At 45.6% G+C, this 16,140-nt stretch overlaps 1 protein-coding gene across 4 annotated transcripts in view; it reads left to right on the top strand.

Annotated features, from left to right (window-relative positions):
• WFDC1 (WAP four-disulfide core domain 1) overlaps positions 1 to 16,140 on the top strand; it is an 80,714-nt gene that overhangs the window by 40,534 nt on the left and 24,040 nt on the right. For 3 of the 4 annotated variants that reach the window (XM_030204527.1, XM_030204528.1, XM_030204526.1), the window contains exons 4-5: positions 13,285 to 13,425; positions 14,212 to 14,253. In XM_030204527.1, coding sequence (XP_030060387.1) covers positions 13,285 to 13,425; positions 14,212 to 14,253 — 183 coding nt within the window. The remainder of the gene's footprint in view (positions 1 to 13,284; positions 13,426 to 14,211; positions 14,254 to 16,140) is intronic. The other variant, XM_030204529.1, reaches the window with a different exon arrangement.

Here is a 16,140-nt window from a genome sequence, read left to right on the forward strand (position 1 = left end):
TACTACACAGTACCACGAGCTGCCGCGAGAAGTCACAGCAGCCACTTTCAGTGGCCGCAAGGGCAGAAGTGAGGGGCCTGCACTCCTGCCCCCAACAACTACCATGGACCACCAAGGATACAGGTAGGCCTGGGGGAGATGGCCTACCTGGACAGCTGGGGGGGCGGGGCCCTCCTGGGGTGTTTCTTGCAGTGGGCTGGGGGGAGGGGGAAGGAAAGAGGGCAATTGTTGGGGGGCAGGAGGGGGTTCAGGTGCTTTTTCTTTTTAAGTTATGCGGGCCCAAGCCGATATTCAGTGCCAGGACCCGCATAGCTAGACTGGCCAAAATTAGGGCAGCTTTGGAGATGTCCTACATTTGGCCGCTTAGATTTGCGGGTGCTGGCACTAAATATTACTTGCACCTGCATAACCGCGACTTTTGAGCATCAGGCCCTAAAAGGTGAAAGTCAAGTCAATCAGTCAGTACTCTGGTACATCCACTAGAGGTCACTGTGGGATCACAGTGAGCTGGACTTTAGGGTCTCGCCATAGAATTACCCTCCTGGAGGGAGGGGGGGGGGGGAATCTGCCACACAAAATTTTTCAAACAGGCAAAATACCACAAAATGCTTTAACACATTTTGCAGTAGACTGTTCCCGTGCACTTAAGGTCTTAAGCACATTTTAGTAAAAAAAAAACCTAGAGACTCTGAGTTATGTTTGTAGTATCGCCAGGGTTTATCCTCACGACCTCACCCCACTGACGCAGGACAGGCAACATAACAATACACGAGGCCTGCAATGCAGCACAGGAATGCTTTTGTTTCATGATATATATTTGTCTTATTTCTTAATTACGGTTTGAATAGAGTTACATGAAAGGTGACATGTTTATCACACAGTTGCCCTTCAGGGGTCTTATTACGTCATAGACTTCAGAGAAGGGGCTTGGAGGCAGCTATGGTTTTCCTACACTTACAAAACCCGAGGAATGAATTACCTCACTGGTTGCTACTTACATACAATACGGCGTATCTCCAGTTCTAAATGAAGATCGTAAGTCTCTGTCACTACACCACAATATTAAGCAATGTGACTCATTGCACCTGAAGGCAATACAGAATGATTATATGTCTAATCTTGTGATTTTATCTCATGCAAATTTAAACTGGTTGTATTCAAAGCATGGTCTCTTTAGCGCTCTTCTTCCCTCCTCCCCCCCCCCCTTAAACTGTTGAACAAAGTAATACAATAGATACTCCTACTATATAAATGAACAGTGACCGACGTGCCGCACATGCGCAGAACGTCACAGGTCTCTCCCGACGTCAGCTGATCATAACCGCAACACCTACTACTACTTATCATTTCTAAAGCGCTATACTAAACGTATGCAGCGCTGTACAGCGACCCTCCTCTCTCCCCTGGCCCCCTCCAGCCACCCAGGTTGTCCAGCGAATTCTTCGAGGCAGGCAGGAAAGATCCCCAGACTTGCCTGCCCGCTGCCGGCGCTGACCCCCGCTACCGGATCGCTCTTCAAAATGGCCACCGAGACTAAGTCAGTGGCCATTTTGAAGAGCGATCCGGCAGCGGGGGAGGGTCAGCGCCAGCAGCGGTTAGTGCAGTGGACTCTGACTCTGGGGAACTGGGTTCAATTCCCACTGCAGCTCCTTGTGACTCTGGGCAAGTCACTTAACCTTCCATTCCCCCAAGTATAAATAAGTACCTGTATATACCACGTAAACCACTTTGAATGTAGTTGCAACAACCTCAGAAAGGTGATATATCAAGTCCCATTTCCCTTTGCCTATTTGAGATTCTAGATGGAATTTTAATGTTGCTATTCCACTAGCAACTTTCCATGTAGAAGCCTGCCCTTGCAGATCAGCAACGCGGCCGCGCAGGCTTCTGTTTCTGTGAGTCTGATGTCCTGCACGTATATCTATCATGTACGTGCAGGACGTCAGACTCATAGAAACAGAAGCCTGCGCGGCCATGTTGCTGATCTGCAAGGGCAGGCTTCTACATGGAATGTTGCTAGTGGAGGGGTAGTCTAGTGGTTAGTGCAGTGAACTTTGATCCTGGGGAATTGAGTTCCATTCCCACTGCAGCTCCTTGTGACTCTGGGCAAGTCACTTTAACCCTCCATTGCCCCTGGTACAAAATAAGTACCTGCATATATGTAAACCACTTTGAATGTACTTGCAAAAACCTCAGAAAGGCGGTATATCAAGTCCCAGTTCCCTTTCCCTATTTGAGATTCTAGATGGAATGTTGCTACTATTGAGATTCTGTTGCTACTATTTGAGATTCTACATGGAATTTTAATGTTGCTATTCCACTAGCAACGTTCCTGCCCTTGCAGATCAGCAAAGCGGCCGCGCAGGCTTCTGTTTCTGTGAGTCTGACGTCCTGCACATACGTGCAGGACGTCAGACTCACAGAAACAAAAGCCTGCGCGGCCGCATTGCTGATCTGCAAGGGCAGGCTTCTACATGGAATGTTGCTAGTGGAGGAGTAGGCTAGTGGTTAGTGCAGTGGACTTTGATCCTGGGGAACTGAGTTTGATTCCCACTGCAGCTCTTTGTGACTCTGGGCAAGTCACTTAACCCTCCATTTCCCCTGGTACAAAATAAGTACTTGAATATATGTATACCGCTTTGAATGTAGTTGCAAAAACCTCAGAAAGGCAGTATATCATTTCCCTTTCCCACTATAATCAGAGGGTAGGAAAAAATTAAGTGATTAAGTTTTTATTTTAAAAATCATGAAAATATATAACCCTCTCCCTGCACTTACACTCCGTACACCTTTCCAGATGCCCCCCATCTCCCCTCTTGCACATTCACCAGTTTAGCACAGTAGAAGGAGGAACTTCAGAGCCGTGCATTGGGCTGCTTTCTGCTCCTCTGCCCTCCCGGGCCCAACTGTTCTTTGAGCCTCACAACTTAAAGGAACCGCCAAGGATTAAGACAGGAAAGGAGGAAGCAGCCCCACCTGCGGCTGTGTAGCACCTCCTCCTACCGTGCTGGACCGGTGAATGTGTTGGGAGGGTGGGATTCACTTTCTGGCTGCCAATTTGTGCCACTCTGCGTTGCAAAGGCAGACTGCATAGAATCCTGCGTGGGAAAGGCACTAGCACAAAATTCCACCAGGAGTGAAGGAGTAGCCTAATAATTAGTAACGTGAGTAACACAGTAAATGACGGCAGAGGTCCATCCAGTCTGTCCAACAAGATAAACTCATTTTACATGGTATGCGATACTTTATATGTATACCCGAGTTTGATTTTTCAATCTCAGGGCACAGACCGTAAAAGTCTGCCCAGCACTGTTCTTGTACTAAAAGTTCTAAAGCTAATGTCGAAGCCCCTTAAAATTTACACTCCAGCCCATCCATATCTATTCAGTCACGATCAGGGCGCAGACCGTAGGAGTCCGCCCAGCACTGTTCCTGTACTAAAGGTTCTGAAGATTGTGGAATCCTAAAGAGTTACAAGATTCCGGAATCCCAATTAGTAGCAATATTCCATGTAGAACCCCAAAGAGTAACATAGTAACATAGTAAATGACGGCAGATAAAGACCTCTGTGGTCCATCCAGTCTGCCCAAGAAGATAAACTCATTTTACATGGTATGTGATACTTTATATGTATACCCGAGTTTGATTTGTCCTTGCCATTCTCAGGGCACAGACCGTAGAAGACTGCCAAGCACTGCTCTTGTACTACAAGTTCTGAAGATTTTGGAATCCTAAACAGTTACAAGATTTCTATTCAGTCACGATCAGGGCGTAGATCGTAGAAGTCTGCCCAGCACCGGTTTTGCTTCCCAATTACTGGCATCGCTACCTAATCTCTGCTAAGATTCCGTGGATCCATTCCTTCTAAACAGGATTCTTTTCTGTTTATCCCACACATGTTTGAATTCTGTTACCATTTTCATCTCAACCACCTCCCATGGGAGAGCATTCCACGTATCTACCACCCTCTCCGTGAAAAGATACTTACTGACATTACTCCTGACTGTGCCCCCCTTCGATCTCAGTTCATATCTTCTAGTTCTACTGCCTTCCCGTCTCCAGAAAAAGGTTTGTTTGCGGATTAATACCTTTTAAATATTTGAACGTCTGTATCATGTCACCCCTGTTTCTCCTAGTGCAGCAGGCTTTGATCCTAACAACCTGGGTTCAAGTCCCACTTCAGCTCCTTGTGACCTTAGGCAAGTCACTTAACCCTCCATTGCCCCAGGTACAAAAACTTAGATTGTGAGCCCTCTAGGGACAGAGAAAGTACCTGCATATAATGTGTACAGCACTGCCCTCTAGGGACAGAGAAAGTACCTGCATATAATGTGTACAGCACTGCATATGTTCATACAACAGTAGTACTAATGCTATGATTCAAACAGCAAGAACTCTACCTACTACTGCTGGGGAAACTAAAATTGAACTGGGAACCCCAAGAAGTTAAATAGGCATGTAATACAACACAAGAGAAAACAGAAATGCATTTTCTTTTGTAGTGAACACAATACACAGAAATCTGCAGTGCACATTTCCCAGCTCTAACATATTTCAGTTAATAAATTAAAAATAAAACACTTTTTTCTACCTTTGTTGTCTGGATGTTTTATTTTTCCGTCATTAGTCCTGTTCTCTTTTCTGCTTTCCTGTCCTGCTACTTCTGTTTCCACTGGCCACTGTCCATTTGTTATTTTTCCTTTCTCCTCTCTTATTCCATTCCCTCACTACACTTTCCTTTGACATATTGATGTCTCCCTTAATGTTCTCTCTTCCCTTTTTTTCCTTTCTGCTTCTCTGTTCACTCAGATTTCACCATCTCACTCTACTCCTTTTCACTTTTCATCTACTTATCAACTTTCCGTCTCATTCTCTCACCCCTAGCTCTCCCATTTCCCAGTCTACTATTCCCTTTCATCTACTCCACATTACTAAATTTCTTGCTTCTGTATTCACTATCTTCCTCTGACATGGTCCCACCATTCCTAGCATTTCCTCTCCCTATCCCTCACTCCACCCTTGAAGCCCAGCATCTTCTCTCCTTTTGAAACCTGACATCTCCCTGCCTTTTCCTCTCCATCCACAGCATCTCCCTGTCTCATCTATCCCTCCACCCTCCCACCCGCCTCTCACATTTCATCATCATTCCCTTTCTTCCTTCTGCCCCTCCTCCTGACATCTCTCCCTCCCTCCCTCCCTTCTGACCCCTCCCAACATCTCTCCCTCACTCCCTTCCACTGCCCCTCTGAATCCTGAAATATCTCTCTCCCTTCTCTACCCCTTTCTGAGTCTGACATCTGTTCCTCCCTCCCCTGAATCCCATTGTCCACCATCCCTCCCTTCCAAAACCAACTTCTCTCCTTCCCTGCCTGCTGTTGGCAACATCTCTTCTCCTGCCTGTTGTCCAACAGGACACACTCTCTCTCTCTCTTTCTCTTGCTCTGTCTTTGACACCCCCTCATCCTATTGTCCAGCATTCTTTCCATCCTTTCCAACATCTCTCCCTCCCTCCCCTTCCATGAGTCCAACATCTCTCCTTCACAGGACACTCTCATCTTCCTCCATGACTTTTCCTACACCACCCCTCCCCCGTGTTTCAGGTTGTTCCGCCTTTCCCTCTCACCCCGCCGCTGCCGCCTTTCTCTCTAACCTAGTATTCTCTAATTCACCTGCTAAAAGTCACCAGCGGCAGCGGCAATTCATACAGGCCACTCTGCAGCTGGCCTTGGCGTCTTCTTCGTACTATGACCCGCCCCTGAGGAAAACAGGAAGTTATGTCAAGAGTGCAGGTCGCAATTCAGAGAAGACGCCGAAGCCGGCAGCAGAGCGGCCTATGTGAATTGCCATTGCTACCGCCTTGGTGACATTTAGAAGGCAAATAATGGCATAAAGGGGGGTGGAGGTGAGATACCGGTAGCAGGGCAGGGAAATACAAGATGGAAGTGAGGTACTGACGGGTGAGTGGAAGCAGGAATGGGGGGGAGCAAGGCAGAAATTTGGAATGGAAGCGGGAGCAACACTAGCAGGCGCTAAGGAGAAGGCAGAGAGCAACAAGTGCAACAAAATGCTGTGTATCCAGCAAGAGTTGCCTCTTGTGTCTTCTCACTGCTCTTTTATCGCTCTTCTTCTGCCAACGGTGATGCCGCTCCTGAAAGAGTGTCGCCTGATGCTTGTGCCTCAGTTGGCCTCATTATAGGGCCGCCCCCGTAGGACCATGTAGGTGACGGGTCCGTTTTAAAGTCTGTCATATCTCAAGCAAGTTGAATTGAAAGGATCATTTTGTATGAAGAATAAAGTTTCGTATGAGAGAATTTTTGACTGTTCATTATTGTTGTTCATCGTGAAGGAACATTGAGAATTTTCAATTATATCTTGTTTTTGTGGAGCGTTGGGCTTCTGGATTGACTTGGCATTGATCATAGCATATTTGTGTTCCTAACAGGATCAGGCATCAGGAAATAAAACCCCAGTCCCAGTCCCTCCACTCCCAACCACTACCCCCCACACCCGAGGTTCTCAGTCTCAAGCCAAGATTGAGTGGAGAAGTGGCCTAGCGGTTAGGGTGGTGGACTTTGGTCCTGAGGAACAGACTTCAATTCCCACTTCAGGCACAGGAAGCTCCTTGTGACTCTGGGCAAGTCACTTAACCCTCCATTGCCCCATGTAAGCCGCATTGAGCCTGCCATGAGTGGGAAAGCGCAGGGTACAAATGTAACAAAAATAAAATAGATACTATTGGAGATTCTACATGGAATGTTGCTACTATTGCAGATTCTACATGGAATGTTGCTATTCCACTAGCAACATTCCATGTAGAAGGCTGCGCAGGCTTCTGTTTCTGTGAGTCTGACGTCCTGCAGGACGTCAGACTCACAGAAGCAGAAGCCTGCACGGCCACATTGGTGATCTGCAAGGGCCGACTTCTACATGGAATGTTGCTAGTGGAATAGCAACATTCCATGTAGAATCTCAAATAGTAGCAACAGTGGAGGAGTGGCCTAGTGGTTAGGGTGGTGGACTTTGGTCCTGAGGAACTGAGTTCAATTCCCACTTCAGGCACAGGCAGCTCCTTGTGACTGTGAGCAAGTCACTTAACCCTCCATTGCCCCATGTAAGCCGCATTGAGCCTGCCATGAGTGGGAAAGCACAGGGTACAAATGTAACAAAAAAAAAAAACAATAACAAGAATAAGGAATGAAGGGACAGGAAGTACAAAATTCTCACTCAAAATGTCTTTGGGCCCTGTTTACAAAGGCACACTAGCGTTTTTAGAATGCGCTAACAGTGTAGAAGCCCATAAGAATATTATAGACATCTACACGGTTAGCATGCTAAAACAATATTACGCCTTTGTAAACAGGATCCTTTGTCTGGGTGAAAATGAAGCACAGAATCACAGGAATGAGGACAGAACCAACCAGCGTCCAACATCTTGGGCTTAGTCAAAGAGGGGTCTTTAGCGGAAAAGCCTGCAATTGATATGACCTGTTTTTAGGCTGCTTGTATCTCCTCCCAAATTAGCATAAAACAGCCATTCTCTACCGGAAGGAGTAAAAGAAACCAAAACTACAAGATAATGAGAGGCAATTCTTTATTCTTACCAAGAGAAAGTACATTACAAATCCTAGTTTCTCATGGGGGGGGGGGGGTGTGGGAGACCCAAACATGTGGTCTAACTCTGCATCTCCCCAACGTAATGCTCTGATACAGGGGTTTATATACCTTTTGTGTTAAGCAAGGCCTTAGCACTTATCTTCCTGAGAAATCATTCTGTTTTCTGTTCTCACCATCTATCTCCACGTCACTAAATCACACATTCTTCTGTTCATCCCTAATTGCACCTTTCCCAGGCCCGTTTGCACATAGGAATGTTTTATCAGATCATATGTCCTTGGGGCTCACGATTTACTCCGCTCTAGAGTGGACAACTAAGTTTATAGTGTTTACTTAGGTGCTAGCAGACCATGAGCTCTGATTCAGTAAAGGGGTCAACTAAAAGAGACACTCAAGGCCTGCTTTTACAGATCTTAACCATGGTTCATATTTCATAGTTCTTAACTAGCACTATAGAAACGATAAGTAATAGTAACAGTAGTACCCATAATATACAGACCTCGTTCGGCAAAAATCTTAGAGCTGTTCAACAGACAGATTAAGACGTTAAAAATATTTCATGTAGGGCTTAAATATGTTTTCTTTCAACCAGAACAACTAAAAGTTGGGTTCAGCTTAATAGCTCATCTATGTTAGATTGATTTAAATTTTTATGAGTCGGGTTAATGAGTGTTAAACTATATTCAAACAATAATTGTTTTCCTTAAATTCTCTCCTGAAAACGTTTCTCCCCCTCCCCTCCTTATTTGTGGTCTAATGAAGGCTTATACTTTTCCTTTAAATTACAAATTCTTTGTATTTTTAATGACTTATGTTTTAGTCAACTGATCTGCCTGTATTACCAGTCAAGTTTGGAACTTGTTATATATTTAAAATATACTAATCCTATATAATAATTCTCACCTCCAACAGGATGTGCTTGGCACCGTGCCTGCCGGAAGTGGTCTGCTAGGCAGGCACGCACTGACCTCAGTGACATCAGTGACAGACAATTTGGCAAAGCAAAACAATCTGAGTGCTGCTGGCCATTAGGACACAGGGTAGATAGGAGAGTTTTAAAAGACTGAAGGAAACAAAAGTGTTAAACTGGAGAAGGGGGGGGGGAGTTGGGAATGACTGAAAGACATGCAAATTTGGGACAGGAAAACAATCTGAATGCTGGCCATTAGGACACAGGGTACATAGGAGAGTTTTAAAAGACTGAAGGAACCAAAACTGTTCAGGGGGGGAGGGGGCAAGTTCTGAATGAATGAAAGAAATGAAAATTTACGAGGGGAACACAATCTGAATGCCGGGCATTTGTATACAGAGTAGATAGGACACTTTTTTTTTTTTTTTTTAAATGAAGGACGTGAAAGTATTACATCTTGGGGGAGGGGTGAGGAGGAAAGCGGTGGGGTATCCGGATACTGGGCGTTAGGGTCACAGCCTTAAGGAACCCAAAGTGTGAGAAGGAGGAGGAAAAGGAGGGGAGGGAACCCTGTCACACACTCTCATTCTCACACACACACACTGTCACACAGACAGTCTCACTCCCGCACATTCGCTCTGCCTCTCTCTCTCAAACATACACACTCCCAGGAAAACCTTGCTAGCACCCGTTTCATTCGTTCCAGAAACGGGCCTTTTTTTACTAGTAAATAAATAAATAAATAAAAATATTTCATGTAATGTACTGAAACCATGTGCAACCCATCATTGCAACCCATCATTGGGCTTGTAGCCCATGAGTAATTGATATAACTAGATCTGCACAGCTACAGTTCACAGTTTACATCAGGAGAATTTTAAAAAGTAAACAAAAAAAAAAACCCCAAAAAAGATTATTTACCCTCCAACTGGTAGTGTATTGGAAAACTTTCTGGGACAAATTGCCAACTCCTTTCGGCTAAATAAGAGCGATCCTCCCTTAAACTTAGAGTCAGGTACATGACTCAAGTTTTGTCATCCCAACAAAAAGAGGGTCCAAGTCTCCCGCAAGAAAAACCACATGAAACACCAATAAAACCTTTTTGGTGCTCTTACTTTTTGTGGTTTTTATCTGGTCTATTTTGATTTTCTTCCGCTTTCTTTGTTGTTTCAAGTTTTGTCATCACCACTTAGGCATAACTTGTCCCCCCCCCCCCCCCCCGTTCATGGGCTGTATCAGCGCTGCCACGCAGCATCTGCTGGCGCAGCTTAGTAAACAGTTGCTTCTTTGGCTGGGGGGGGGGGGGGTTGTCGAGTTTTTTTTTTTTACTGAGTTACAGAAATGTTTACTGGTTTTACCGACATAACACAAAATCAGCAGTTGGAGTCACTGTTACCAAAAATGCTGTAGGCAATACCTCTTTGTTTACACTTCTTTCTATATATACAAGTAGACTTTTTTTTTGTTACATTTGTACCCCATGCTTTCCCACTCATGGCAGGCTCAATGCGGCTTACATGGGGCAATGGAGGGTTAAGTGACTTGCCCAGAGTCACAAGGAGCTACCTGTACCTGAAGTGGGAATCCAACTTAGTTCCTCAGTTCCCCAGGACCAAAGTCCACCACCCTAACCACTAGGCTATTCCTCCACTGTTGCTACTATTGGAGATTCTAAATAGAATGTTGCTATTCCACTAGCAACATTCCATGTAGAAGTCGGCCCTTGCAGATCACCAATGTGGCCGCGCAGGCTTCTGCTTCTGTGAGTCTGACATATGTGCAGGACGTCAGACTCACAGAAACAGAAGCCTGTGCAGCCTTCTACATGGAATGTTGCTAGTGGAATAGCGAATAAACAATATCAATGTCTCTGGTAACATTCAACTTCTTGTAAACACAAACCAGGACTCTAAAGCCACCTGCTTCGAGTAAGTGCTATCACAAACAGTTGTTTCACCTGTGTAATGTAGTAATATTTTTGTGTGTAGAGTACCCTCAGATAAAACCACCGTAACTGCAGTCAATAATGCTGCTAAAACGTGGTATAGCACTTCTTTCATTAGGTAACTCTAATTATGTTTTTGGGGGAGAGCAACCTCTGCTCACATTTTTTTATGCATCCCAAACACCACAGTGCTATAAAATCACTTATTCTTTTTAAAAAAAATACATACACTAAGTGAAAAAACTGTGCACTTATCTCGTAAGTTCTTGCCTCCCTGGCAGAACTGTGTTGCCTTGCTGAAACATTTAGCAATAGCCTTCCCCTGCTAAATGTTTCAGCAAGGCAACACAGTTCTGCCAGGGAGGCAAGAACTTACGAGTTAAGTGCACAGTTTTTTCACTTAGTGTATGTATTTTTTTAAAAAAGAATAAGTGATTTTATAGCACTGTGGTGTTTGGGATGCATAAAAAAATGTGAGCAGAGGTTGCTCTCCCCCAAAAACATAATTAGAGTTACCTAATGAAAGAAGTGCTATACCACGTTTTAGCAGCATTATTGACTGCAGTTACGGTGGTTTTATCTGAGGGTACTCTACACACAAAAATATTACTACATTACACAGGTGAAACAACTGTTTGTGACAGCACTTACTCGAAGCAGGTGGCTTTAGAGTCCTGGTTTGTGTTTACAAGCTAGTGGAATAGCAACATTCCATGTAGAATCTCCAATAGTAGCAACATTCCATGTAGAATCTCCAATAGTATCTATTTTATTTTTGTTACATTTGTACCCTGTGCTTTCCCACTCATGACAGGCTGAATGCGGCTTACATGGGGCAATGGAGGGTTAAGTGACTTGCCCAGAGTCACAAGGAGCTGCCTGTGGCTGAAGTGGGAATCGAACTCAGTTCCTCAGGGCCAAAGTCCACCACCCTAACCACTAGGCCACTCCTCCACTCCTAACAGAGCAACCACAATTCTTTTGCTTAAGATTAATTGTTTCAAAAAGTTACTTAACGGCTGGCATCTGGGCTTACTCAAAAAGAAGAAAAGAAGTGACCAGGTAAAGAAACGCACATATGGCTCAACCAGCCTCATAGAAAGGATTGCTCTTTTCATTAGAATCTATAGTGTAGTCTCCTATTATATGATGGCGAAATCAAAGAACAATGTGAATGTTTTTTTTATAACTGATGATTTTTTTTGTTTGTATTCTATATCTGTCCCTGAGATGACTAACAAATGAAAGACATGAATACAAATGGATGAAAAAAACAAACTAAAAAATGCCCAAAGGCGTGTTCTGCTGATGGAGTGTGTGTTTAGTGGGGAAGGGAGCTTATGACTGAGTGAGTGGATGGATGGAGGGTTAAGGGTAATAAGGGGGCTGAGTGAGGACTGTGAGATGTTTGGGGTGTTGGTATCAGAGGACATGAAGGTGAAGAAACAATGTGACTTAGGGGCTCATTTTCAAAGCATTTAGACTTACAAAGTTCGATAGGTTACTATCCAGCTTATAATTGAAAAAGAAAAACACCTATATTGCGACCCAAATCGGGAGATAGACGTTTAGCTCACAAAAACGAATAAAGCGGTATAATCGAAAGCCGAATTTGGATGTTTTCAACTGCACTCCGTCGCGGATGCGGACAAAGTTGATGGGGGCGTGTCAAAGGCGTGGTGAAGGCGGAACTGGGGCGTGGTTATCGGCCGATCAGAGATAGGCGCCTTTCGCCGATAATGGAAAAAAAATATGCGTTTTTAGCGAGAATGTAGGGCACTTTTCCTGGACCCTGTTTTTCCACGAATAGGGCCCCAAAAAGTGCCCTAAATGACCAGATGACCACTGGAGGGAGTCGGGGATGACCTCCCCTGACTCCCCCAGTGGTCACAAACCCCCTCCCACCACAAAAATATGCCGTTTCACAACTTTTTATGTTCACCCTCAAATGTCATACCCACCTCCCTGGCAGCAGTATGCAGGTCACTGGAGCAGTTATTAGGGGGTGCAGTGGACGTCATGCAGGTAGACCCAGGCCCATCCCCCCCCACCTGTTACACTTGTGCTGGTAAATGGGAGCCCTCCACACCGCCCCCCAAACCCACTGTACCCACATGTAGGTGCCCCCCTTCACCCCTTAGGGCTATAGTAATGGTGTAGACTTGTGGACGGTGGGTTTTGAGGGGGATTTGGGGGGGCTCAACACCCAAGGGAAGGGTGCTATGCACCTGGGAGCTCTTTTACCTTTTTTTTTTTTTTTGTAAAAGTGCCCCCTAGGGTGCCCGGTTGGTGTCCTGGCATGTGAGGGGGACCAGTGCACTATGACTCCTGGCCCCTCCCACGAACAAATGCCTTGGATTTATTCATTTTTAAGCTAGGCGCTTTCATTTTCCATTATCGCTGAAAAACAAAAACGCCCAGCTCACAAATTGTCGAATAAAACATGGACGTCTATTTTTTTCCAAAATACGGTTCGGTCCGCCCCTTCACGGACCCGTTCTCGGAGATAAACGCCCTTGGAGATAGACGTTTTCGTTCGATTATGCCCATCCACACAACTTTGTAAGTCTAAGTGCTTTGAAAATTCGCCTCAAAGTGACAGCCGTGGCCAAAAGGATGCTAGGCTGCTTCTGGAGTCATAATGCATAATCTATTGGGCCGCACAGCACATAATTGGCCACTGTTTGGAAAACAGGATACTGGGCTAGATGGACCATTGGTCTGACCCAGTATGGCTACTGTTATGTTCCTATTATAGTCTGCTATTGAGACAGTTTGTTGAAAATGTGTGTGCTTCTTCTCATTTCTTTCCCAGCTGAGGCCTGCAGCACCACAGAGGATGGGGACGAACCTCTTCATTGCCCCACAGGGTATAAATGCCACATTATAAACCCAGGCAAGCCAGCAGAAGGAATCCCCAACAGGGGGCAGTGTATCAAGCAGCGCCGAAACTCTGGTCAGTATTGCATTACCGGGGCAGAGGGTTTTGTCTTGATAAGAGGGGGTTTGGAAACTGCTGTGCAGTCAGGGCCAGCCCAAGGGTATCTGACACCCTAGACAAATCTTCATCTGTGCACTTCCCTCCCCCAACCACCACCAAGAGACAGCTCAAGGCCCTTCCCCCCTATGGTGTCCAGCATCTTTCTCTTTCTCTATTTCCCTTCCTTCAAGGTATCCCACATCTGTCTCTTTATCCCCCCCCCCCCCAACCATCCCCTATGGTTTCCAGCATGTTTCCCACCCACCCCCATCCCACATATTCTCCAGCTATCTTTCTTACCCCCCCCCCCCCCCCATGGTCTCAGCATCTGTCTCATCCACCCCACTGTGGTCTCCATCATCTCCTCCTTCAACCCCTAATAATCCTGACCCCCCCCCCCCCCCCCACACACACACATATCCCAATGGCTTATTTTTGTGCATTTTTCCATAATTCGTTCCCCCCCCCCCCTCCGAAAATGGTAGCAAAAGATAAATACACTGAGCATAAAAAACATCGATTTTTGAAACAAAAAGATGGATGTTTGTCTAGTTCAAAAATTGCTAAGTTCGCCACTTGAGTTTTGGACATTTTCAGCAACACATCCTAAATTGTCTTAGATGTCATATCGAAAATGCCTTCCACACATTCTTATAAATGATTTCCCATTGTGGTATCTGAAGAAACAAGTCTATGCAGAAACAGTTGTTGTATCCATCAGACATGTATGAAATTTTACTAAATTCTAGCTTTTCTTTTTAGATGGGCACAATCTCAGACATAAACATCAAAAAGAATATTTTGGTAAGATTATTATTTTTATTTTTTATATTGCTTTGGTATACTGTATCTTCTTCATCTGGGACACTGCATGGCTAAATTAAAAGAGGGCTTGGGTTTTCCCATTTTGAGAACACCTCCTCCTGTTCCTGGGAATAATCCTGTTATAGTTGAGCAGGGGGAGAGTTCCTGTGGAAGGTGTGTTTAAGGGGCGTAGCCAGACCTCAGCGGGAGGGAGGGTCAGAGCCCAAGGTGGAGGGGCACATTTTGGCCCGCCCTCCCGTCTCCACTTCTGCCCCCCCCCTGCAGCTGCTACTGCCTCCCTGCCACCGCCCTCCTGCAGCCGCTTCCACCACCCACCCCCACCCCCCCGCCACCACTCACCCCCACCGCCCACCACCACTGCGAAGGTACCTTGGCTGATGGGAGTCCCCAGCCCCCACCAGCTAAAGCGTTTGTCCTGCGCTGGTCTCACATTGCCTGACACCCTGTTCTGTTTTCAGTCGCTGTGCACGCTCATTTTAATGAAATTGAGCATGCCCGAGCATGCTCAGTTTCATTAAAATGAGCGTGTACAGCGACTGAAAACAGGACAGGGCGCCAGGCAATGTGAGACCAATGCGGGCCAAACGCTTTAGCTGGCGGGGGTTGGGGACCCTCACCAGCCAAACCGGAGGCCCCAGAGCCAATTTGGGGGGCCCAAGCCCCCGTGACCCCCCCCCCCCCCCCCCCCCCCGTAGCTATGCCACTGGTGTGTTTTCCCCCTCTGGGTCCTTATTATCCCCTAGTTCCTCTGGTTTGGTTCATTTACCGCATCCTATTGTCTTATCAATGGAAGTAGCAGTGAAGTTATACCCCTGAGGAGGATGGTGAGCCTCGGGAGATTAGCTTGACAAATATTTGGACTGCTTCAAAAGGCCTTTTTTTTTTTTTTTAAAGATTATTGATTTTCTGTTATGACAAAGTATACCGAACTATTAAAAGCAGATACATTTACAAAGTGGATACAATATAACCATACAAATTAGCAAACATAGGACCCTGTTTACTAAGCCACTCTGTAGGTGCTCTAAAACTTTGCACGCGATAACACTAGAGACACCCATAGGAATATATGGCTGTCTCTAGCGTTAACGCGTGCAAATTCTTAGCTCGATAAAAATGCTAGCTTGCTTTAGTAAACAGGGACCTTAATACAATGCTGATAGAATGTTAAGCTAACTTGCACTGACATTTGATTTATTGCAACAGCTGTCTAGCGGTGACCAAACTTTCTGAGAATGGAAGATATTGTGAATGCAAATAGCATTAGAAGCTTCATATTTAAACATCTCAAGGGCATTAATGTACGGGAAGTGAGCCTTTTTCAACTGAAGGAAAGCTCTGGAACGAGGTGGCATATGATGAAGTTAAGAGGGAACAGGCTCAGGAGTAATCTAAGAAAATATTATTTCACAGAAAGACTGGTGGAAGCTTGGAATGACCTCCCGGTGAAGGCTGTGGAGTCGAGGACTGTGTCAGAATTTTAAAAGGCATGAATGGGATAAGCATGTGGGATCCAGGGGAGTAGCCAGACACCCAATTTTGGGTGGGCCTGGGCCCAGCATGGGTGGGCAGAAGAACTCCGCCCTGTCCCACAAGTGGTTTGGTCTCTCCCTCTCTTGCCTGCATGCCATATGGTCTCTCAAACATCCCTCCTCCCCCGCATACCTTTTAAGTATGGCAGCGAGCAGCAACTAATACACACTGGCAGCGAGCAGCAACTAATACACACTGCTCATGTTGGCCCCACACCTTCCCACTGACGCAACTTCCTGTTTCTGAATAGGTGGGAATATATCATAGGTGGGAATAGTCATCTGGACTATTGTAACTCACTCTACGCTGGCTGTAAAGAGCAAATACTCAAAA

Source organism: Microcaecilia unicolor, chromosome 5 (assembly GCF_901765095.1).
Source record: "Microcaecilia unicolor chromosome 5, aMicUni1.1, whole genome shotgun sequence".
Taxonomy (NCBI): Eukaryota; Metazoa; Chordata; class Amphibia; order Gymnophiona; family Siphonopidae; genus Microcaecilia; species Microcaecilia unicolor.